The sequence below is a fragment of the Sprattus sprattus genome (genome assembly GCF_963457725.1).
Source record: "Sprattus sprattus genome assembly, chromosome: 7".
In the NCBI taxonomy this organism is placed as follows: Eukaryota; Metazoa; Chordata; class Actinopteri; order Clupeiformes; family Clupeidae; genus Sprattus; species Sprattus sprattus.
This window is the reverse complement of record NC_137926.1, coordinates 8,385,263-8,410,056: the sequence shown is the minus strand read 5'-3', so window position 1 is coordinate 8,410,056 and position 24,794 is coordinate 8,385,263. Positions and strand designations below refer to the sequence as shown.

At 42.1% G+C, this 24,794-nt stretch overlaps 3 protein-coding genes across 3 annotated transcripts; 1 reads left to right on the top strand and 2 right to left on the bottom strand.

The window, feature by feature from the left end:
- Positions 1-13: 13 nt before the first annotated feature.
- capn12 (calpain 12) lies at positions 14-11,191 on the top strand (the record flags this gene model as incomplete). Its single annotated transcript, XM_080842604.1, has 18 exons — positions 14-211; positions 591-660; positions 1,373-1,491; positions 2,334-2,467; positions 2,955-3,126; positions 4,175-4,258; positions 4,664-4,749; positions 4,835-4,912; positions 5,828-5,997; positions 6,685-6,926; positions 7,232-7,243; positions 7,529-7,707; positions 8,272-8,308; positions 8,568-8,642; positions 8,908-8,953; positions 10,467-10,583; positions 10,864-10,913; positions 11,171-11,191. 18 exons carry the CDS (start codon positions 14-16, stop codon positions 11,189-11,191), a joined length of 1,890 nt encoding a protein of 629 aa, XP_080698730.1.
- A 1,185-nt stretch (positions 11,192-12,376) lies between these two features.
- Positions 12,377-16,773, bottom strand: LOC308367540 (UDP-glucuronosyltransferase 2B31-like; the record flags this gene model as incomplete). The annotated part of the gene is made up of 6 exons (XM_080841476.1): positions 12,377-12,767; positions 13,855-14,074; positions 14,159-14,246; positions 14,456-14,587; positions 14,813-14,961; positions 16,065-16,773. The coding sequence occupies 6 exons, from the start codon at positions 16,771-16,773 to the stop codon at positions 12,485-12,487; spliced, it is 1,581 nt and encodes a 526-aa protein (XP_080697602.1). The 3' UTR covers positions 12,377-12,484.
- A 1,524-nt stretch (positions 16,774-18,297) lies between these two features.
- LOC308367541 (UDP-glucuronosyltransferase 2B20-like) lies at positions 18,298-22,723 on the bottom strand (the record flags this gene model as incomplete). Its single annotated transcript, XM_080841477.1, has 6 exons — positions 18,298-18,580; positions 19,514-19,733; positions 19,852-19,939; positions 20,176-20,307; positions 20,448-20,596; positions 22,015-22,723. 6 exons carry the CDS (start codon positions 22,721-22,723, stop codon positions 18,298-18,300), a joined length of 1,581 nt encoding a protein of 526 aa, XP_080697603.1.
- Positions 22,724-24,794: the final 2,071 nt, after the last annotated feature.

Sequence of the window (24,794 nt, the reverse complement as noted above, 5' to 3'; positions counted from 1 at the left end):
TCTGCTGTAAAGAATGGCTAGCAGCAAATTTAAGCTTGGCTCCATTGAGAACCCTGTGAAGTTTAAAGATCAGGATTATATTTCCCTTAGAGATGCCTCCTTGAAGTCTGTATCAATGTTCTGTGACCCCACCTTTCTTGCTGACCAGAGTTCCATAGGCATGCCAGAGGATCCCAACCCTGACAACGCGGTGACCTGGTTACGACCAAAGGTAAGTCTGTGAGTTAATAAGAGGGAGCCTTCACTAGAATTGTTATATGTTGTAAATTTCAATAGTCAGCCCTTTGAAAATCACCTGTGTGTTCATGTTGCTAATTCTCCTCATGTCAACATTAAGAGTATTATAGGTATGCTTAAGCAGCCTTTAGTTATATCTGAATTTAGACATTTTTACATTCCTAAAAAGACACATGAAAATCAAGTAATAGGAGTTGCCTCCTAAGCTGCAGACGTGCCAACCGCATTTCTGTATCAGTATTTTTTTAATGCCGTTATTCAGGGAATGCGTGTTGTAGGTGGATATGTGTTTTGTGACAGATCTACTTCCACACTTCAGTAGTGAGTTCCTGTTCTCTCCTGTGTTTCTGCAGGAGATCTGTGAAAATGCTGTGTTTGTGGAGGGCAGCACTGGCACCACAGACATATGCCAGGGCCAGCTGGGTGAGTCTGTATTCTATTTATCTACCATTCTATCTATTCTATCTTCCTAGTCAGCCTACTCATAGTGTGCCCGCTGAGATTTGGCCCCTCAGGAGAGCCCCGTTATCTGGAGAACATCTGTCTATAATCCCGTTCTTCCTCTCACTCTTCTCTCCCTATGCTGCTGCCGTTCGGTCTGGTTCTTTTCCTCAGCAACTAATAACTTGACTGGACTTGCAGGAGTGGAAGGGATTCATTTAGTGATTAATTTAGTTATTTGCTTTCCTCCTTTCCACCTTTCAAATTCAGTCAGCCGTCTTTCACTGCCTTCAGTGTATGTGCATAACCGTGTAAAGGTGGGAAAAAAGTGTCTCAAGGATTCGTGTGTGTTTTGGGAATGTTGACAAAATGCCTTCAGTGTATGTGATGAAGCCCCAACAGCACATTTTGTTCTTGGACTATAGTTGAGTAACTGGTCATAAACTCAGGAATTTTGTGAAAAGTATATACTTTCTCTCTCTTTACCCGCTCCCCCCTGCCCTGCCCCCCCAGCCCCTATCTGTCATCCTGGTTCTCTCTCTGTCCCCCTACAGCCGTTTTCTCTTGCAACATAGATGAGCAGCTTTAAAATGTCAACACAGGAATGTACAACAATAACAATGTGTTTACTGTGTACAGACAACAATGTGTGTGTGTGTGTGTGTGTGTGTGTGTGTGTGTGTGCTTTCTACAGGTAACTGCTGGCTCTTGGCTGCACTGTCCTGTCTCACCATGCATCCTAAGCTCTTTGTGAAGGTTGTTCCATCCAAGCAGAGTTTGACTGAGTCATACGCTGGGATCTTTCATTTCTGTGTAAGAGCTGTACACTCAAATTCTGCTGTCTGCTGTGACATGCAACAGCATGCATATGAAACTGTGTGTCATCTTGCATACATTTACGATTATTGATAAGCCTAATTAAATGTGGTTTCTTTTATGGGGAGTCTTGAGGGCAAGGTGACATTTTTTATCATTTTTAATTAAGATTAAATAAAGAACCCATATGTTTCCACAGGCTGACTTTATGAAATCTGTCAAAGTGGTTTGATGTAAATAATCTCACAGTAACTATTTTTGCAACATGACCTGACTTGAGAGACAGGGAGTGGGAAAATAGTTTGATGGACTAGAAGAGATTAGTAAATGAAGCAATAACACTGAAGAGGATATGGATTGAGGACAGATCCTGTTCCAGGTGTCTTGCTATCGCCTTTGGGCAAAAGAAAAATCCGACACACCCAGACTCACACTCAAACAGACATGCTCTCTACGTGCTGTAGACATGCTCCAGGCACCAAACAGGACCAATCACCTCAAGAAAGACAGTTTTTTTATCACAATTTCTAACAATTTGGTAATGGACAAAACTGGCTGGACTGTAATGCACAGAGATCAATACTGTATAGACTATGTACTACATGTAAGCCATATACACTAGGAATAAAACAATAATTTTATTTCTGAACTTTGCAAGTAAGATTGAATAACAGCAATCCAGGATATCAATAGTAATGCAAACATAAACTTGGTAAAAAAAAAATCATGCTACACATTGTCTCATCCCCTCTCAATCTTCACCTGCTTGTCTGTTTGTATCTCTCTTATTGTCTCTGTGTCTGTCTTGCTTTTGTCTTCCTCCACCTCCCCTCTTCTAGTTCTGGCAGTATGGGGAGTGGGTTGAGGTGGTGGTGGACGATCGGCTGCCTGTGCGCAGCGGCCGCTTGCTCTTCAGCTACTCCCGCAGCAAAAACGAGTTCTGGAGCGCCCTGGTGGAGAAAGCCTACGCCAAGTAGGTCTCAGCATAAGGACGTTGGTGTGTGTGTGTGTGTGTGTGTGTGTGTGTGTGTGTGTGTGTGTGTGTGTTAGATGTGTGAGTGTGATGATTGTGAACTGCATCAGTCCCTCTGGGATTAGCGTTTTTGCTTGGGTTTTTATAAATTGATGGATTCAATTCAAGGATTTCCCACCATTTACAGTTGCGGATTGCAATTTTCTGTTTAACCACAATATCAGTCATGACTGATTTTATTGAACTCAAAATCACTGCAATTTTAATCTCAATTTTTGAGAATTCCTGCAACAAATTCACTTAATTTCGCAATTACTTTTGGTTGCAACATGTTGTAAAGTTATCGTATTGTGTTTGGGTGCATATCTGCCACTGTTCCTGTTCCTTCTTTATCTACACATGAATGTGTGTTTGTGGATGCCAGGATACTGCTGCTTAGTGTACTTGGACATTGAGCTTATGTGCTTATACATGTGTGTTTGTGGAGGTTGATGGGACACTACAGCGGTCTGAAGGGGGGGAACATCTCGGAGGGGATGGAGGACTTCACGGGGGGCATTGCTTACTCTCAGCCTGTGTCCGCCTACAAGCCCTCTGTGATCTGGAGACAGCTACACGCAGCACTGTCCAGAGGAACCCTGCTCAGCTGCTTCATACAGGTAGCCTACTACACACAGACATACAGTACATCCAGGCAGACAGACACACACACACAGACACACACACACACACACACACACACACACACACACACGCATACACACACACACACACACACACACGCATACACACACACACACACACACACACACACACACACACACACACTCATTTGAGTCCTACAATGTAAACACTAAAACACATAAAAAATGCACTCTACATATAAACGTAAAATGTTCCTGCAGAACATGGAAACTTGAGGTATACTGGCTGAAATATGGAGATGTGTACAAATAGCTTTTCTGCCATGGTTCTTTTTACAAGACTGCTTCATATATGGTTGTGGCATGTGAATTGTGAACGATCTCTCTAATCTAAAATCTTCATTGCCGTGTTAAAACCAGTGAGTGCTGAAAATAACACTGTTGGGATCAGAATCTAAATTATGCAAGACAAATATGCAGCACTTTGATGGAGGACATTTTGTCTACCTCAGCCTACTTTTAAATGTGTTTAACACCAGATATCCAATCTCTTCCTTTTCCTCTCGTTCACAAGTGGCACCACATGTTGCTCAGTAAAGAATTCAAAACTTCTCAAGTAGATCCATAGTCCAAAACACACATATGAAAAACATTAAAATGACCAAACCACTTCATACAAGAAATATGAAGCAATGTGAGCCTCCAGCAAGACTTAGATAATGTTTCTTTTTGGGATGAAGGGGGTCTTTGTGTCTTCACTGAAAAAACAAGAGTAGTTGTACTGAAAAGAATGCCAGTGTACTGAGAAATATTTTTAACCAAATCTGTAGCAGTTTTTTCTCACTGCAACCAAAACTTTCTTCAAATCAATTCAATTCAATTAATTTTGATTTATAAAGCACTGAAACAATAAAATTGTCTCAAGGCGCTTATAAAATGTTCTGAAGGTGCTTCAATCTCAAATCATATATCCTTAGAAGTGTGTATTCGGTAGGACACATGGAAACCTAATTTAAAAGCTAAGAAACTTTCCTCAGTATCTTTGTGTTTGTGCTTCCTACAGGCCAAGACCTGGTCTGAGATTGGGACCGTGACCTCAGAGGGGCTGGTGAGGGGTCATGCCTACGCCATCACTGACACAGACAAGGTTTGTTCCTGCCTCACACAACCTTCAATACAAAGCATATGCACACCAGAAACAGTAATCGGCAGGCCCATCAAGTCTTTATGTATATTTAGTTTTTATGGTTATCTGTATATAATCTTGTATAATATCCTTGCTTTGGGAGCCGACGCCGTCATAGCAGCATAGCATGGTGTATAGCCTAACTACAGCCTATAAGCATTACTCATTCTCCAGGTTGTTTATTACTCTCACACCAAATGCTGTCAGCATATTAAATCATTGCTGCCTTGACAGGTGGCTGAGGCTTTACTTTAAATAATATTGAAAAAGCCTTCTAACAATATAACAAAGTAATCGCCAATGGTGACGCTGTTTCTTTTCGTGTCCACACTGCAAAGCAGCTAGTTAACTGGTGTGTGTCTGCAGGTCCAAAAGGACTCGACTGAGATTTTACTGGTGAGATTGCGCAACCCGTGGGGTTTTGTGGAGTACCGTGGACCCTGGAGTGACAAGTAAGGAGGGGTTTGACTTTTTTTTCCATCACTTTCAAATGAAAGGGCAGTTTTGTTTATGTGTATGTGTGTCTGGAATGCACAGGTCTAAGGACTGGGAGACGGTTGACAAGGCTGAAATCAAAAGATTGGAGCTTAAAAAGGCGGAGGATGGAGAGTTCTGGTGAGTCCGTACACAGCACTTTAATGAGTTTGTTGAACAACCCGATCAACCAGACAAACATTACCAGATGTCTATACTTCTGATTTGGCATCTCTCTTTGTTCAGATGTCATGTGTATGTGTGTGTATATGTACACATGTGTGTGTGTGTATGTGTGCTTCTGTACACATGTGTATATGTGTGTGTCTGTACACATGTGTGTATGTGTGTGTCTGTACACATGTGTGTATGTGTGTGTCTGTACACATGTGTATGTGTGTGTTTCTGTACACATGTGTATATGTGTGTGAATGTACACATGTGTGTGTATGTGTGTTTCTGTACACATGTGTGTGTCTGTACACATGTGTGTGTCTGTACACAAGTGTATATGTGTGTGTCTGTACACATGTGTGTGTGTAAGTGTCTGTACACATGTGTATATGTGTGTTTCTGTACACATGTGTATATGTGTGTTTCTGTACACATGTGTGTATGTGTGTGTCTGTACACATGTGTATGTGTGTGTTTCTTTACACATGTGTATATGTGTGTGTCTGTACACATGTGTGTATGTGTGTGTCTGTTCACATGTGTGTGTGTATTTCTGTACACATGTGTGTTTCTGTACACATGTGTATATGTGTGTGTCTGTACACATGTGTGTATATGTGTGTTTCTGTACACATGTGTATATGTGTGTGAATGTACCCATGTGTATATGTGTGTTTCTGTACACATGTGTGTATGTGTGTTTCTGTACACATGTGTATACAGTATGTGTGTTTCTGTACACATGTGTATACAGTATGTGTGTGTCTGTCCACATGTGTATATGTGTGTTTCTGTACACATGTATATACAGTATGTGTGTGTCTGTACACATGTGTATACAGTATGTGTGTGTCTGTACACATGTGTGTATGTGCCTTACAGGATTGCAGTGGAGGCTTTCAGCAGCCTCTTTGACCTGATGGAGCTGTGCAGCTTGAGCCCGGACTCGCTGACTGACAGCAGCAGCAAGGGCGCCCCCTCCTGGTCTCTTACCTCATATGAAGGCTCATGGGTCCCAGGCTGCTCTGCAGGGGGCAGCCGCAGATATAGACGTAAGTTTGTGTGTGTGCGTGTGTGTGTGTGTTTGCGTGTTTGTGTGTGTTTGCGTGTTTGTGTGTTTGTGTGTTTGTGTGTTTGTGTGTGTGCATGTGTGTTTGTGTTTGCGTGTTTGTGTGTTTGTGTGTTTGTGTGTTTGTGTGTTTATGTGTTTGTGTGTTTGTGTGTGTGCATGTGTGTTTGTGTTTGCGTGTTTGTGTGTTTGTGTGTTTGTGTGTTTGTGTGTTTATGTGTTTGTGTGTTTGTGTGTGTGCATGTGTGTTTGTGTTTGTGTGTTTGTGTGTTTGTGTGTTTGTGTGTGTGCGTGTGTGTGTGTGTTTGCGTGTTTGTGTGTTTGTGTGTTTGTGTGTTTGTGTGTTTATGTGTTTGTGTGTGTGTGTGTGTGCATGTGTGTTTGTGTGTTTGTGTGTGTGCGTGTGTGTTTGTGTGCGCCCATGCTTATCACATGTGTGTTTTATGTGGTCCTGGTTGTGCATTAAAACATGATATTTAGATGTGTTTTGCACATTTGTAATCTTGCAGGATCATTTTGGAAAAACCCCACAGATATGAACATTAGTGTGTATGTGTGTGTGCGTGCAGGCAAATGTGTGTTTTATGTGGTTCTGGTTGTGCATATCAAACATGATATTTAAATTCCCACATGATATTTAAATGTGTTTTGCACACTTGTGATCTTGCAGGATCATTTTGGAAAAACCCACAGTTCCAGTTGGCACTGACCGCAGCAGACGTCGAGGGAGAGGATGATGATGGGGACGACGACGAAGATGAGGAGAAAGCTGATGGTGCAGCGCTGAGTCCTTCCGCTCAGAAGCAGAAGGAGAAAGGGAAGAAGTGCACTGTACTGGTGGAGCTGCTCCAGAAGGACTGCAGAAGCAAGCGAACGGTCAAGTTCCTCTACATGGCCTTCCACATCTATAAGGTGAGAGAGCAGGAGAGGAAGAGACAGAAAGAGAGTGTGGGAAGTGCTGAGCACAGAACATTGGTAATTGTGATATACGGTGAAAAAGGAGATGCATTTTACTTAGGGGAACACATACTTTTAAAACTTGATAAAAGCTTGGACTTGGAAGCAAATGTTAAATAGTTTTAACTGGTGGAGTTTCTAATTATTTTTGAAAAGTGTGTGATTTTGTGATGCACACATTCACAGTGTAATTAACTAAAGAAATGTTTTCTCTTTTTCATTTATTCCCTCTGTTTTTCCTTCTCCATTACTTCCCATAGGTTCCTCCTAAGGTAAGTCTTTTTTAATGATTATGATTAATGATGATGATTATAAAGCAGTATAATGATTATGAATGATTGCCCCTCAGAATGTCAGTGTTACATGTTTGGAACATTTTAGGAATTGAGCCTCTCTCTCTCTCTCTCTCTCTCTCTCTGTCTCTCTCTCTCTCTCTTTCTCTCTCTCTCTCTCTCTTTTGCTCTCTCTCTCTCTCTCTCTCTCTCTCTCTCTCTCTCTCTCTCTTTCCTTTATATATTTGGATGTAGTTCCAGAATAGCGTGGGCTGTCTGGATCAGGCCTTCTTCTCGTCCCAGCGCCCTGTGGGCCGCTCAGGGAAGTACCAGGCCCTGCGGGGGGTGTACGCGAGGGTGCTGCTGGAGCCGGGGACCTACGTGGTCGTGCCGTCCACCTACAGGCCCAACATCCCTGGGGACTTCTTCCTCCGCATCTACGCCAAGACCGGCAACACACTGGGGTGAGTGGGAAAGAGATACAGCACAGAGATGGAGGAGCATGTAAGAGAGAGAGAGAGAGAGAGTGAGTGAGTGAGAGTGTATGTGTGTGTGTGTGAGAGATGGGGATAGAGTGTGGGACAGATTGCAGTCGTGGATGAAAAAAATGTGTGTACTTGGAACTTCGTACTGGAACTTCAAAAGATGTCAGCGGTCAGCGATTTGGTTTCGCTAATGATTGTTGATATTTCATCTCAACAGCCAATCAAGTCAATCTCGATGAGATAATGTGACCTAAAACCTACCGGTCTGCCGAGTTGCAGCTTTGCAACAAGATTGTGCTTGTGCAACAAGATTGTGTTTGAATTTAAACCAATATAAGGAGGGTCGTGCCCCCCCCTCAAACCGCTGTCCCCCCCATCTGCCGTCCCCCCATCCCCCCAATTTCATACGCCCCCGACTGAACAAACAGCGAGAGAAATGTGTGGAACAATTTGCTGAATTTGACAAAAAGTGTATGGGATTAGAATTGCGAACTGTACCTTTTAACATCAGTTCCAAAGAGTTATTTGCCTCCTGTGTTACAGCCATGAAGAGTTCACCTGCTCCACTGACTTCCTCACGGTGAGTGTATCTGTCATCATGAGGCACTGTTGTCTGTGCCTTACGTACATCACTTTCAATACAAATACAAATGCAAATACATTTAGTTATCATGTACCGTTTTACTTACACACTCTCTCTCTCTCTCTCTCTGTCCCTTTCACTCTCTCTCCCTCTCTCTTTCTGTCTCTCTCTGTGTCCCTCTCTCTCTCCCTCTCTCTGTTCTTCTCTCTCTCTCCCTCTCTCTCTCTCTGTCCCTCTCTCTGTGTTTGTTTCAAAGACCGTGATGTCAAACCCACCCCTGCCTGCGGACCAAATGAGAGTGGATAACTGGTTCGATCAGGAGGAAGCCTCAGTAAGCCCTGCCTTCCGCTGTCATTAAAAAGCGCACCATTGAAACAGCAGTTGACATAGGACTCATATTTATAAAATATTTTTTCTAATATAATCTAAGTTATTTGTGTGACAATAAAGCTTATTTTGACCCATACTTACATGTCTGAGCATGATAAATGTACAGTCCTTTAAGGGTAATTTTCATGTTTAGATCAGCTAAGGTTTAGATTACTTTTGGGGTGAAGGAAGCACACCTGATAATCTGACGGTCTGTTCTGTTTTAGGATGACAGACTGGATGCTGCCGCGTTCAAGAGGCTTGTGAACTCAGGTTTGGCCATTCATCTTGATGAGTGATTCTGTCAAAAGTGTCTTATCATGTTTGATCACAAGGGGGAGAAATATCCTCCAGTTGTTGTCATGTTGTCATGACGCCGTAATCATGACAGTCCTCTTTATGAATACACAGGCTTTCAGCCTCATCTAGTGGTTTCACGTTTACACTGACAGTTGTGCCTTTTTAAAGATGCTTTTGAGCAAAACAACTCACAAACAGTATATACCTCACATTGGGTTATAACAATTGATTATATGAAGGTTAATTCAACTGAAAGTAACGTTTCTCCCCTAGTTTTGGAGAAGGACTATCATCTTCCTCTGGACACTTGCAGACAGCTTGTTTTGGGAGAAGACGTATCCTTCCAGCACTGACTCTGGTTCTGCCTGTTTCTGTGTATCTGTGCATGCATGTCTAGCACTGGCTCTCGTTCTGCCTGTTTCTGTGTATCTGTGCATGCATGTCTAGCACTGGCTCTCGTTCTGTCTGTTTCTGTGTATCTGTGCATGCATGTCTAGCACTGGCTCTCGTTCTGTCTGTTTCTGTGTATCTGTGCATGCATGTCTAGCACTGGCTCTCGTTCTGCCTGTTTCTGTGTATCTGTGCATGCATGGTTGATCCTTAACCATAACCTACAGACTGGAGGTCGTGCAAGACTGGACCGCACCCAGGCTCTGAAGCTTGTGACATCACTGCGAAACCTACAAGTTAGTGGTCCATTGTTTTTCCAATATGTTCTGCTATTATGAGGAGGACAAACTGAACATTCTGTGTTATGTGCTACGAGGTAGCTTGGCATGTTAACGCCAGTATGTAGTATTCAGGTATCTATGTCATTGGTGCTCTTTCCCTTTTTCCTCTCTCTCTCAGTCAACCTTTTTCCTACATGATGAGGACTCATCTGGAACTATGAGCCCCTTTGAGCTCGCTGAAGCCCTGAATGCATCAGGTATGCACACAAAGGTCATAGGTCAAAGGTCAACATATGAAGCCCTGAATGCATCAGGTATACACACAAAGGTCATAGGTCAACATATGAAGCTCTGAATGCATCAGGTATACACAGGTCATAGGTCAAAGGTCACAGCTTATCAAGCTCTGAATGCATCAGGTATACACACAAAGGTCATAGGTCTGAGGTGAACATATGAAGCTCTGAATGCATCAGGTATGCACAGGTCATAGGTCAAAGGTCACAGCTTATGAAGCCCTGAATGCATCAGGTTTGCACACATAGGTCAAAGGTCAACATATGAAGCTCTGAATGCATCCGGTATGCACACATAGGTCACAGGTAGACATATGACAGGAATCAATGGTGCTCATTTATGTTTCAGAGGAGGTTGGGATGAGGTGCATGTCTATAGTTTTTACATTTAGGCCAGAAATAGGAGCAGTGCTTAAAGGCACATCAGCTCTGACATATTTGCTTAAGTCTACCCAGTTCACTGCACTGGTACCACTCCACCACCCTCTCAGTCTATATCTCTTCCTCTCTCTGCCCCAGGTATGAAGTGTGACAGTGAGGTTGTGAAGGTGCTGTGGGAACGCTTCGGCTCTGGAGAGCTTCATCTGCCCTTCCATGGCTTTGTGGCCTGTGTCACCAGGCTGAGAACACTTCATGGTAAGCCAGCCTCAACCACCCACACTCATGACTGGGCTGGATTATTGGCTGCTATTGATCATTGTCTTAAGGTCTCCAGTTGTACATGTAAAAGTCTTTTCTAGCCATTTTTTTAAATTAATTTCTTTCTGTTTACTTATTTCCCCATGTGTGTTTTTACCATATTCCTGTTACTGTCTGTACGATATGTTTGTGTGTCTTATTTCTAATAAGAGACAAAGTTTTTTTTTAAACTTGACCTTCTTGACTTATGATGGTCTGTGTTGTTCTCTCTCCTCAGACCTGTATGAGTCAGAGAGCCCTGAGGTGAAGAGCCAAGGGATGAACACTGTAAGTATATACTCATACTAGCTCTGATCTCTCCACTGTAAGTATATACTCATACTAGCTCTGATCTCTCCTCTGTAAGTACATACGCATACTAACTCTGATCTCTCCACTGTAAGTATATACTCATACTAGCTCTGATCTCTCCACTGTTAGTATATACTCATACTAGCTCTGATCTCTCCACTGTAAGTATATCCTCATACGAGCCCTGATCAGATATTTTTCTTGATTTCTCTCTCTCTTCTCCTCATCTTAAGTTTGACAGCGAGGTGTGGTGAGGATGCTCTCTGTGTAACAGTGATAAATCAGTAGTGGTATGCAAAAGTATATAGTAGTAGTAGTAGTATTAAAGTAGTATGATCTTGGTTAACGTAATGTGATTGTGTGTTTTGACTGGAATTACAACTGGATTCAGCCATTCTAATGAAATGGCCTCTTCCTCTTCTCTCTGCAGTGGCTGCCGAGACTGCTGGCTTTGTGAGAATACTCCAGAACACTCCAGATCCAGGATGTTTCAGCATCCATATGAGAGAATCTACAGTACGCTTGTCTCCCTCTGTTCTTTCCATCACCCAGAAGATCCTAAAAGCATTTTAATGTCTGAGATTAAAGTTTTATCTGTAGTCTTTGTGGTAGTGTATTGTGACTGTCTGGTCTACCACTGAATTTGTTGAAGCATTTCATTCCATTCTAGTTAACAGCTGGGAATTAGGCATGTATGGAGGAGAGTGTGGATTTTGAAATTACAGAGACATTATTTTGAATATACAGATGTTCACAAAGTTTGAGGTCAATGAGTGAGGACGTTTTGAACTCATGAATAATGATGATGAGACATGAAGCTGATGAGCAACCCATTATGATTCGTTTTCTAGGATTTCATGTAGAGGGATATGAAAGTTTTTACAATTCATCATTTAAAATGTAGAAAAATATGTTTATCAAAAATAAGTAACAGTTTTCCATGTTAATATTAACAGTTCTCTGCAGAGGTATTTTTTATTTTGTACAGTAATCCCTTGTTGAAACACTACCTTCCTTGTGTTATCTCACATCAAAAAGTTTTAACATTTCTATGCATATCTGCACTGCATTTCCTTGCACCATTCACATAATTCCGTTTTCTGAAATAAATGTATACAAATTGTAAAAGCAAATGATTGGTCTTGTGGGATTTTTGGTCATGTTTAGGTTGTGTCACCTTTCAAACTCTCTTGTTGAATCCAGCGCTTCGGGCACTACTATCGGAGTATATTTTTCAATAGATTTGATTTTTTTCAAAGGCTATCAGTCAATGTCTTACAGGCTTACATTCATCAACAGGCTTGTAGACGATACCATACACATACGGACATCCATTTACATGCAAGTATATCTAAAAATGTCCATAATCTTACAGTAATATTAAGAATTGTTTACATACAAATGCAGTTCCTTCCACCCCCTTGTATCTGTATAATTAGTATTCAAGGCTGTTGGATAAAATCCAACACAGAGATATTCACAAATAGATATTCACATATAGTGCAAACATTTTAGCAACAAATTAGCTAATTTAGCATTTTAAAACCTCACTGCGTTTTCTTTTTGGAGAGGCTTTTCCCAAAGCATTTCCGGAAGCAGAAGCAACATGATTTTACCACAATAAAAATGACCAGTCCCACTATGGCAAGCAGAAATGTAAAGACATCCAGACTGTGGTACTGGTACCAGCTGAGGTTGTGGGCCTGTACGCGCAGATGCTTAGCTCCTTTATTGCGCATGACAAACTCAATCCAGAACACGGCCTCGTCCAGTGGTTTAATGGGCTGGTCGTGGTGAATCCTGGAGAGCCTCATGATGCTCTCCTTGTATCTGGTGTGGAACAGAATGACAGGAGTCAGTTGGCAGGTGTATATCAGTACAATTGCATGATTCCACAACCTCAATACTTGGTTCTTGGTATTAGCTACAAAAACAGATTAAGTAGGGTGACCAGACGTCCTCTTATCGAGACCTAAAATATGCTTCCGGCAGGGATTCTATTTTCGTCCGGGATTTTGCCTCGTTGGATATTTGTGTTTTTCTGGGTCTTTCACAAACTAGTTTTTACGTCTTGTGCGAGCTCTGACTGTCGAGAGAACTGTCATTGGTCGACCGCCCTCTCAGTGTTGCCAGATGCATGATAATTATCCTCCAAATATGAATTTTTCAGTTGTTGCATTGTTTACATCTGCATGTCAAAACTTTGTCAAGGGGGAGGGGGCGGGGTCATCTGTATGCCCCGCGGGACAGATCCAGTATACACTACCCCGCCCCCTCCCCCACAATGAAGTGTCTCCTTTTGATTACCCAAATCTGGTCACCCTAGATTAAGTAATCTCCACCCAGTGCTCAAAATCAAATAACTGTAGGTTCATGCAGGATAGATAAGCAGTGTAGCTAAGTCACGCATTGAAGCAATGCAGCAATGCAGCCATGCTAAAAAGCCTGTGAAACCAGGGAAACCTGAGTTCAAGGCTGTGACCACAACCATGCTAGCTAGCTATCTGACCTACTATAGTACTCCTTCACATTTAATCAACATTAATTAGGTAAAACATACAGACTTCTGTAAACCTAGCCTCAACTTAAGCAAGATTACCCAAACGCCAATTTATAGTTATCAGGTACATGCTTTGGACTGCAGCCAACTGCAATTCTTTCAAGGTCAATGTTTAGCGATAGGGATATAAATTGGAGTTGTTCTTTTGTTAACCCACTACTACCTCTATTCCAACCTTTATAACCACAACATATCTACTGAACATTTCATTTCAACTGAACAATGTTCAGCTGAACACATTTTTCCTACATGACTGAGCAACAGTGAATTGCCAACAGTGACTTCATGATTTGTCCTATTTCCATAAAGTCAATCAGATAACCAACATAAACCAACTGCAACAATAGAATGACTTACGACGGGTTGTTAATCACTGTGTTGAGGGCATCCACCAGATCTTTACTCTCCATCTTGTTGAAATCCAGACTGATAGCTGCCCCTTTGGTCTTCATGTGGCTCATATTATCAGGCTGGTCGGAGAACAGAGGAATGCCCACCATGGGCACTCCGTGGTAGATGGCCTCATAGAGCCCGTTAGTGCCACCATGGGTGATGAAGGCTTTGGTCTTGGGATGGCCTTTGTAGCATAACGTCACAGTTAGCACATTCTCGAATTAACACAATTTCTCGTCATAATAGGAAGTGTAAACTAAGAGTTCACCTAGAAGGTCATTTTGCGGAAGCCAGTCATAAAGTCTTGTATTGGGGGCCAGTGTCTCTGGTTTGACACCGCTGTACCGCCATAATACCTAAGGAGGAAGCAAGAAACATTACAAAAGTCAGATGGTGTATTATATCATTCAGTCATATAATTATATCATATTTGACAGATTAGTAACTATGGTGCCATAAAATCACAACACAGGATATTCAAAAGACTAGTTACTGAATTACACAGAGTTATGGTGGAAAGTAAAATGTGAACGGTGCATAAAAAATACATTCAACATCCATTAACCTTTTGAGGTATTTGTCCAAGTGCAGAGGCTATTGTATTTGCTCTCTCTGTAGTGAGGTTCTTAATCATGGATCCCAGTGAGAACACCACAATACCGTCATCCCCAGAACTTTGTACAAATTCCTCCATGTCCTACGAAAGCATACATAAAAAAAACAACCACGCCAAACACTTCATAAAGGCTTCAAAGGAGCTGCACAACATAGAGGCACACTGCATATTGTCCCATAATGCAACACAAGTGTTAATTTTATAAATCTGTTTTATAGCCCCACATTTTGAAGGGACTTCATAGAACCTGATTTTCCAACAATAAAAATCAACACATCACATTTTGAGAATAGGATTTGATCTCACCTCTGGAAGATGCTTTGCAGGTTTGCAGTGAAGGCCTCCAACGAATTTGAAATTGGGGAGAAGAGGTCTGGGGTACTCGAAATCCCAATAGGTTCGGATCAACCAAATGTCAGCTTTACTAAGGACATCACACAATTCTGTTGGTTTACCTGAGAACAGAACATCACATAATTATGGAAAATGGGGCATCTCTGACATTTATTGAAAAAAAATCAATACAGCAATCATGATTGAAATAGTCAAAATAGAATAATATAGAATAAAATATTCCAAGAAACCAATGACGACAGCAGTATTCTGTATGAAATGAGCACAAAATAACAGATTAGATTACCAAATACAGTCGTGGCCAAAAGTTTTGAGAATGACACAAATATGCATTTTCAAAAGGTCTTTAGATATTTTTGTCAGATGTTACTATGGAAGGCTGAAGTATAATTACAAACATTTAATAAGTGTCACTGGCTTTTATTGGCAATTAGATGAAGTTAATGCAAAAAGTCAATATGTGCAGTTTTGACCCTTCTTTTTCAAGACCTCTGCAGTCCGCCCTGGCATGCTATCAATTAACTTCTGGGCCACATCCTGACTGATGGCGGCCCATTCTTGCATAATCAATGCTTGGAGTTTGTCAGAAATAGTTTTTTTTTTGTTTGTCCACCCGCCTCTTGAGGATTGACCACAAGGTCTCAATGGGATTAAGGTCTGGGGAGTTTCCTGGCCAATGGACCCAAAATATCAATGTTTTGTTCCCTGAGCCACTTAGTTATCACTTTTGGCGCTTGCTGGACCAAAACATCCTCCGAGAGCCACTTCTCCCAACCATCCAGGAACAGTTTGGTGATGAACAATGCCTTTCCCAGCATGATGGAGCACCTTGCCATAAGGCAAAAGTGATAACTAAGTGGCTCGGGGAACAAAACATTGATATTAGCAGAAGTTTTGTGATAGAAGAAATCATGGCGCAGTTATGCAAGTTTTCTGATCTTTACTGTCTAATTGCAAGTCTTCCATTCACATTTTTGTCAAACTGTCTCTTTTGTAAATACTAGTATTGAGGTTAATGTAGGGCTATACAGAACGAGGCATGGCCAAAGTCTGGTAGAAGGGCATGTGTGGCCAAAGTTAGTTTCCGGTTTCTGCAGCGGGTCATGAGACATGAGTTATGTAATTTAGTTATGAGAAAAGCTATGTAATTTTGTCTTTAAAGTCTTTAAATTGTTTTGTGCATTGTCTATGTTCTGGAACTCACCTGCCAGTTCCGTATAAAATGGGTCCCAGTTAATCTTCACCATAACATGGAGCAAAATATCTTGAGATAGATAGAACAGAAAATTCTTCAGCCTTTGTGCAAAATCCATCTGGTCTGTATATTGAAAACCAATCCCTGGCACATAAGAGGGGGGAGTGGGTAGCTGCCCCAACTGTCTCTCCATGGCATTGGCAAAGGTGAAGCGTAGTGTTAGTATGAAGGGCACATCCAGTGTCTGAGCCAGTAGGTCACCGCACATCCAAATGGGGTCAATGAGCACAACCTCATAGTGCTCCTGCTTCAACTTCTCCATCAGAGCCTTATTCGAGAACAAAGCCCTGCACATTATTTTGTTTTGCTCTGCACCTCTGTCAACTATCTCCTTCATCTTCATTGCCACCCCCAGGAAGCTGTCCTCAGCCATGTCATTCAATAAGTATCTCAGTGCCTCTTCGGCATGTTTGGTGAAGTCCTCTTGAGTGAACGGAACTGGCAAAATCTCAAAGTTGAACTTGGAGGACTTGGTTGCGACGGATGGCGTGGCGGTGTGAGTGATGACGGTGACTGTGTGTCCTCTGTCCACGAGGCCATCCAGGATGGTTTTCATGTTGAGCCAGTGGCTGAACTCGCCAGGCCAGACCAGGACCTTTCCTCCATCGCCACATGCGGTTAGACACAGCAGCGAAAGCAGCACCGGCAGCACATGCATAGTGCTTGACTGGAAGCCTTGACGACTGTGAAGGTAGTCAATAAACAGAGCTAGGCTCCAGTCCGGTCATTCATAGCACATGTGATCTGAGGTGGAATGTGGGAGTAGAGCAGCCAACCAGGGAGCTTGAATATTGCGCAAGGTTTTTTTTTATGTGGCAGTCCCAGAATTATGCAACTTCACAAGAGAGGGTTCAGCTATCATCTGTGCAGCAGCCAACTCCCATTTCCCCTCATTCAACAAACTCGCTCTCAGGGGCTTTTAAGATAAGGGATGCTAGGAACGGTAAATGCTGCAAACTGCAAACGAAAATAAAAACTTGGAAGAACTTTTGAGACTGTCAGCTGCGGCTGAGAAGGGGATGAGGGCTTAAGTTCAGACAACAAACCCTTCATATGCCCTTTATGCTCATTGGGCACAGTAAGCAACACGGGTTTCTTATGATTCATACTGATAGGTAATCTGTGAGTGCCCTTGCACAAACATACTCTACCTCTGGACTTTAACCAGGCAATCACTGAACCCAAAGAATTGATCATGATTATGATCTGTTGGTAAATAAAGTAATTGTTTGCTGGGATAAAGATTAAGGAAAAAGTCTCTTAAATTATAACTGAAATCTTTATTAAATATAAGAGCACTTATATATATATTACCTTTGTAGTCATATTTATTGAGTAGTCATTTCTGTCATTGGAAAAGGGAAGTTACAAAAATCCCAACACCCCTACCTACTGTTACTACTTACAGCAAATGGCGAAAAATGAGATTAGTCAAACATGGCATTATACAAATGTATGCGCTTTTGGTATTTCAAACAGCTATCAGCTGTTCCTTTGAGACACATAAGACACACATTCCCAGATAGTTTAATGTAAACTTTCCTTTTGGCTGTCACCAACAACAGTGACCTCCCATTCCACACCGGGGAACTCCTCTCCGGTGCATAGGGTGTGTGACTCAGCAGGATTGGCTTCACTCACTCATTTGATTCTCTCTCTCTCTCATCAGTGAGAGAGAGACATCAGGGAGAATTCTCCCCGCGAGAGGATGGAGACACGTTGTTGCTGTCATCTCTGTTATGTTGCACACAACAGACAAGACGCAGCACTCGAAATACACACACAAGTTTATTTTCAAGACGCTTTTATCCAAAGTGGCGTACAAGGGAGAGAACAATCAACCTACGAGCAATACAGACCTGATTGTGTGTACAAATGTAATTCAGCTATCACTCACTGGCAACTGGCTATCAGTCAATGTCATACAGGCTTACATTCATCAACAGGCTTGTAGAAGCTACCATAAAGAGCACTACAGAAATCCATTTTCATACAAGTATATAATCTAAAAATGTCCATAATCTTTAAATAAGGAATTGAACACATACAAATACAGTTTCTTTTACCCCTTTTATCTGTATAATTTGTATTCAAGACTTTCAATTCAAGACAGCACAGAGGTATTTAAGTACAGTGCATATTTTTCTGTTCAACAAATTAGCTAATTTAGCATTTTAAAACCTCACTGCGTTTTCTTTTTGGAGTGGCTTTTCCCAAAGCACTTCCGGAAGCAGAAGCAACATGATTTTACCACAATAAAAATGACCAGTCCCACTATGGAAAGCAGAAATGTAAAGACATCCAGACTGTGGTACTGGTACCAGCTGAGGTTGTGGGCCTGTACGCGCAGATGCTTAGCTCCTTTATTGCGCATGACAAACTCAATCCAGAACACGGCCTCGTCCAGTGGTTTAATGGGCTGGTCGTGGTGAATCCTGGAGAGCCTCATGATGCTCTCCTTGTATCTGGTATGGAACAGAATGACAGGAGTCAGTCGGCAGGTGTACATCTGCACAATCGCATGATTCTACAACCTCAATACTCGGTACTTGGTATAAACTGCAAAAGCAGATGAAGAAATCTCCACCCAGTCTGCTGAGATCAAATAACTGTTCATGCCGGGCAGATGCGCAGCGCAGAGTAGCTAAGTCACACATCTCAGTCATGCTGCAAAGCCTGTGAAACCAGGGAAACCCGAGTTCAAAAAAACATACAGACTACTGTTAACCTAGCATTCACTTCAGCAAGATGTAGGAGCCATTTGGGTTCATGTTTTAATCTTGTTGGGGACAGTAGATGGCACTCCACCTTAATTGGCTCGCTCAATATAGGTGTGAACATTCATGCAGGTGTCAGATGTTGCTTGACGGAGGGAGAGCACACATAGCTTTTTGACCGCTTTGTTTGTATCACCAAAGGTCTGTTACATGTAAATCAGGTGTAAGTTTGGGATGTATGAACACGGTTATAGATTGGATCTTACTGTGAGAAGAGATAAAGTATCGTAACGAAGAAAACAAGAACACAAAGTTGGAACGTTATTTTACATCTAACAAGCGCATCAATCAAGTGCCCAGTCATCAACCCCTCTGGGCTTTAAGTGTGGACTTACACGAGATTACTTGAACTCCAACTCATATTTATCAGGTACATGCTTTGGACTGCAGCCAACTGCAATGCTTTCTAGACCGTTTTGTGGTCAATGTTTAGCGATAGGGATCTAAATTTAACATATCTACTGAACATATCATATCTACTAAACAATGTTCAGCTGAATTTATTTTTCCTACATGACTGAGCAACAGTGAATTGCCAACAGTGACTTCATGATTTGAATTATTTCCCTAAAGTCAATCAGACAAGCAACATAAACCAACTGCAACAATAGAATGACTTACGATGGGTTGTTAATCACTGTGTTGAGGGCATCCACCAGATCTTTACTCTCCATCTTGTTGAAATCCAGACTGACAGCTGCCCCTTTGGTCTTCATGTGGTTCAGATTATCAGGCTGGTCGGCAAACAGAGGGATGCCCACCATGGGCACTCCGTGGTATATGGCCTCATAGAGCCCGTTAGTGCCACCATGGGTGATGAAGGCTTTGGTCTTGGGATGGCCTTTGTAGTATAACGTCACAGTGGAGAGTTTAGCACAACAGTCTCGGAGAGTTTAGCACAACTGTCTCGAATTAACACAATTTCTCGTCATAATAGGAAGTGTAAACTAAGAGTTCACCTAGAAGGTCATTTTGGGGAAGCCAGTCATAAAGTCTTGTATTAGGGGCCAGTGTCTCTGGTTTGACACCACTGTACCTCCATAATACCTAAGGAAGAAGCAAGAAAAAGTCAGAGACTCCACATGGTGTATTATATCATTCATTCATATCATTATATCAGATTTTACAGATTAGTAACTATGGTGCCATAAAATCACAACACAGGATATTCAAAAGACAGCATGAAGGCAATTTGAATACGTGAGTTGAGTTGAGTTACACAGAACTATGGTGGAAAGTAAAATGTGAACGGTGCATAAAAAATACATTCAACATCCATTAACCTTTTGAGGTATTTGTCCAAGTGCAGAAGCTATTGTATTTGCTCTCTCCATGGTGAGGTTCTTAATCATGGATCCCAGTGAGAACACCACAATACCGTCATCCCCAGATCTTTGTACAAATTCCTCCATGTCCTACAAAAGCAAGCATAAAAAAACAACCACACCAAACACTTCAAATAGGCTTCAAACGAACTGCACAATCCAACATAGAGGCACATTTTCCAACAATGAAAATCAACACATCACATTTTGAGAATGGGATTTGATCTCACCTCTGGAAGCGGCTTTGCAGGTTTGCAGTGAAGGCCTCCAACGAATTTGAAATTGGGGAGAAGAGGTCTGGGGTACTCGAAATCCCAATAGGTTCGGATCAACCAAATGTCAGCTTTACTAAGGGCATCACATAATTCTGTTGGTTTACCTGAGAAAACGATATCACATAATTCTGTTGGTTTAGCTGAGGAAAAATGGGGCATCTCTGACATTAATAATAAAAAAAAATGAATACAGCAATCATGATTGAAATTGTCAGAATAGAATAATATAGAATAAAACATTCCAAGAAACCAATGACAACAGCAGTATTCTGTATGAAATGAGTACACAATAACAGATTACCAAATACAATTTGGGGTAAACAAACAAAAAACAACAATAACAAGTGAATTTTACAGACTGAGAAAGAAAGCAAGTACATGGAACATAGAATCATTCATGAAGAAAGACTAGTGGAAATATCTTCCGTGTGGTCCCTACCTCTGATTTCACTTAGATAGCTATTCATCGTCAGCTTGGTGTGCATATAAAACAAGGCAGTATGGAAAGAGTACATCAAATAATTCTGCAACCTTTCCACAAAGTCCATGTGGTCTGTGAACTGCGCAGGCACGGCAGGTACATATGACGGTGGTGTAGGCAATTGGCCACATTCCCTCTCAAATACATAGCCAAAGGAGAGCCTCATAGATAGAATGAATGGTAGCTCTAGTATGTCTGCCAAGACGTCGCCACAGGGCATCATAGGGTCCGACAAAATAACCTCGAACTTCTGTCCTCTCAGTGTCTCCATCAGCGCCTCGTTACGTAGTATGCCATCACACACTATGAAGTTGTGGGAAGTGACGCGGTCCATCACGGCTATCGTTTTAAAAAACATCTGTAATTTAGACAACTTCCTAGACTGATACATCCACAGATCAATGAATTCATTCCACATAGCGTTCACCTCGTGCTTCTCCAGAGGAACCTGGAAAACCTGGAAGTTCACACGATCGTCCTGAAATGATTTCACAGAGGGCGAGGCTGAGTTGACTAAAACTGTAACACTGTTGTTTCGTTCCACAAGCTCTACCACAATCATTCTCATGTTGTGCCAATGGCTATACTCCCCGGGTAAAATCAAAACTTTACCACTTTCAACGCAAAGTGGAACTATAAGCAGAAGTGTTGTGATAGAAGAAATCATTGCGGGTTTGCTGGTCTTAATCGGCAAATTAGGCGAATTAACAATGGTGATTTGGTCCAAAGCAACGGCTTAAAGCAAGTCTTCCATTCACACTTCTTTCAATCTGTCTCATTTGTAAACACTAGTATTGAGGTTAATGTAGGGCAATGCTGATCGAGGCGTGGCCAAAGTCTCGTAGAAAGGCATGTGTGGCCAAAGGTATGTTTTTCCTATTTTGTGCAGTGGGTCATGACTCATGAGTGATCAGATATGAGAGAAAAGCTGTGTCTTAGTAGCAGTCACGTGGTGCAGACATGTTCATATTTCAGATATCCAACATTTTGTCTTTAAAGTCTTTAAATTGTGTTGTGCATTGTCTAAGTTCTTGAACTCACCTGCCATTTCCGTATAAAATGGGTCCCACTTAATCTTCACCATAACATGGAGCAAAATATCTTGAGATAGATAGAACAGAAAATTTTTCAGCCTTTGTGCAAAATCCATCTGGTCTGTATACTGAAACCCAATCCCTGGCACATAAGAGGGGGGAGTGGGTAGCTGCCCACACTGTCTCTCGAAGGCACTGCCAAAGCTGAAGCGTAGTGTCAGAACGAAGGGCACATCCAGTGTTTGAGCCAGTAGGTCACCGCACATGGACATGGGGTCAAGGAGCACAACCTCATAGTGCTCCTGCTTCAACTTCTCCATCAGGCCCTTATTCAAGAACAAGGCCCTACACACTACTTTGTTTTGCTCTACGCCTTTGTCAATTATCTCCTTGATCTTCAGAGATGCCCCCAGGAAGCTGTCATCAGCCATGTCATACATCCAGTATCTCAGCATCTCATCGTAATGTTTGTTGAGGTCCTCTTGAGTGAACGGAACTGGCAAAATCTCAAAGTTGAACTTGGAGGACTTGGTGGCAACGGATGGCGTGGCGGTGTGAGTGATGACGGTGACTGTGTGTCCTCTGTCCACGAGGCCATCCAGGATGGTTTTCATGTTGAGCCAGTGGCTGAACTCGCCGGGCCAGACCAGGACCTTTCCTCCATAGCCACCTGCGGTTAGACACAGCAGCGTAAGTAGCACCGGCAGCACATGCATAGTGGTTGACTGGCAGTCTTGACGACTGGGAAGGTAGTCAAGAAACAGAGCTAGGCTCCAGTCCAGTCAGACATAGCACATGTGATCTGGGCTGGAATGTGGAGTTGGAGCAGCCAACGAGGGAGCTGGAAAATTGTGCAAGGATTTTTTTTCAGGTGGCAGCCCCAGAATTATGCAACTTCACCAGGGAGGGTTCAGCTTTCAACTGTGCAGCAGCCAACTCCCATTTCCCCTCATTTTACAACCTTTCCCAGGGGCTTTTTTAAAGAAGACCAGTAATGCTAGGCATGTTAAATGCTGCACACTCTCACTTGTCGCGGCACATTTGGAACGGAGCTTCGGCTTGTTAGTTCAGACAGCAAACCCTTCATATACCCTTTATGCTCATTTGGCGCAGTAAGCAACACAGGTTTCTTATGATACATACTGATAGGTAATCTGTGAGTGCCCTTGCACAAACGTACTCTTCCTCTGAACTTTGACCAGGCAATCACTGAACCCAAAGAATTGATCTACAATATTCTCTGGATACAAAGCTACACCTGAAGTACAATAAAAAAAATGTGAGAAGGTTCTCTTTCATTATTTATCTTTTAGTAAATAAAGTCATTGTTTGGTGGGATAAAGATTACGGAAAGAGTCTCTTGAATTGTAACTGAATTCTTTATCAAATATTAGAGCACTTATTTCTATTCCCTTTTTAGTCATATTTATTGGGTACTAATTTCTGCCATTGGAAGATGGAAGTAAAAAAAAATTCCCACACCCTTACTTTTATTACTTGCTGTCACGATCGTGACAGTCATTGCCAAGATTTGGCGGCCTCTGGTGGCCAAAAGGACATTTCACTGACTTGGTGTTTGTGTTCACATGTGCCTTTGTTTTCTTTGTGTGCCCTCACCTGTGTCACATTGTTTGCCCTCACCTGTGTCCCATTGTGTGCCCTCACCTGTGTCCCATTATGTGCCCTCACCTGTTTTGCATTGTGTCACAATTAGCCAGGAGATAAAATACCTAGCTAGTTTCCCTGAGCCTTATCGGGTCATTAGTTTGTCTTTGTGCCACTGTTTGTTAGTCTTGCTACAAGGCATGCTGCCCTCTCCTGCACTCAGGTGCCTCTAGCGCTAGCTAGTTTTAGGTTGGTGTCTTGCTGAGGTTTTCAAGCCGCTTTTGTTGCTCGCTGCGGTTCTCAAGCCGCTTTTGTTCAGGTCCGCCTGAGAGCTACATTTTGTACCCCTTTAGTTTATGGCCTTTTGCCCTGTATAGTATCTTCTGTGTTTTTGGGAGTTACCTTTCATGTTGGATTATTGCTGTTTGGAGGTATCCCTTTTGTGAAATAAAGAAAGGAATTGAGAACAACATCCTGCTATTGGGTCCTCACTAGCACACTGGGCTAAGCGCTGGTTCCCAAAATGTAGCATCTTGGTTTCAATCCCCCAAAAAGCCTGACACTTACAACAAATGGCGAAAGTAGACAAGTCAAACATAGCATTTTGCAAAGTATGCGCTTTTAGTATTTCAAAAAGCTATCAGCTGTTCCTTTGAGATACATAAGACACACATTCCCAGATAGTTTAATGTAAACTTTCCTTTTGGCTGTCACCAACAACAGTGACCTCCCATTCCACACCAGTCACTAAAAGTATTAGCACCTGAGACTGCGGATAGGATTTCTGAATGTTTGGAAGCAGGGCGTGGCGAAAAGTGAACAGAACTACACAACATGCAAACAAAGGCAGGCTATTCTCTCATTACTGAGACGCTTTAGTTTCTTTTCACTGCTTTAGTGGTCCGAATAAAGGTTTCTTAATAATCATGAGTCTGAGGTGGTTCAGTTAAAAGTTCAGTCAAAAAGGAATGATACAATACATAATGCACAGAAGAGTGCACCCATGATAAAACCCAAACAAATGGAAGGGGTTAGCATGCAACCAAGCTTTAAGCAACTCTTCTGTCCAACTGACAACTCATTTGTCACTAGTTTTGAGGTTAATGAAGGGCAATGCAGAACGAGGAGAGGCCAAAGTCTGGTAGAAGGGCACCTGTGGTCAAAGGTATGTTTTTCCTGTTT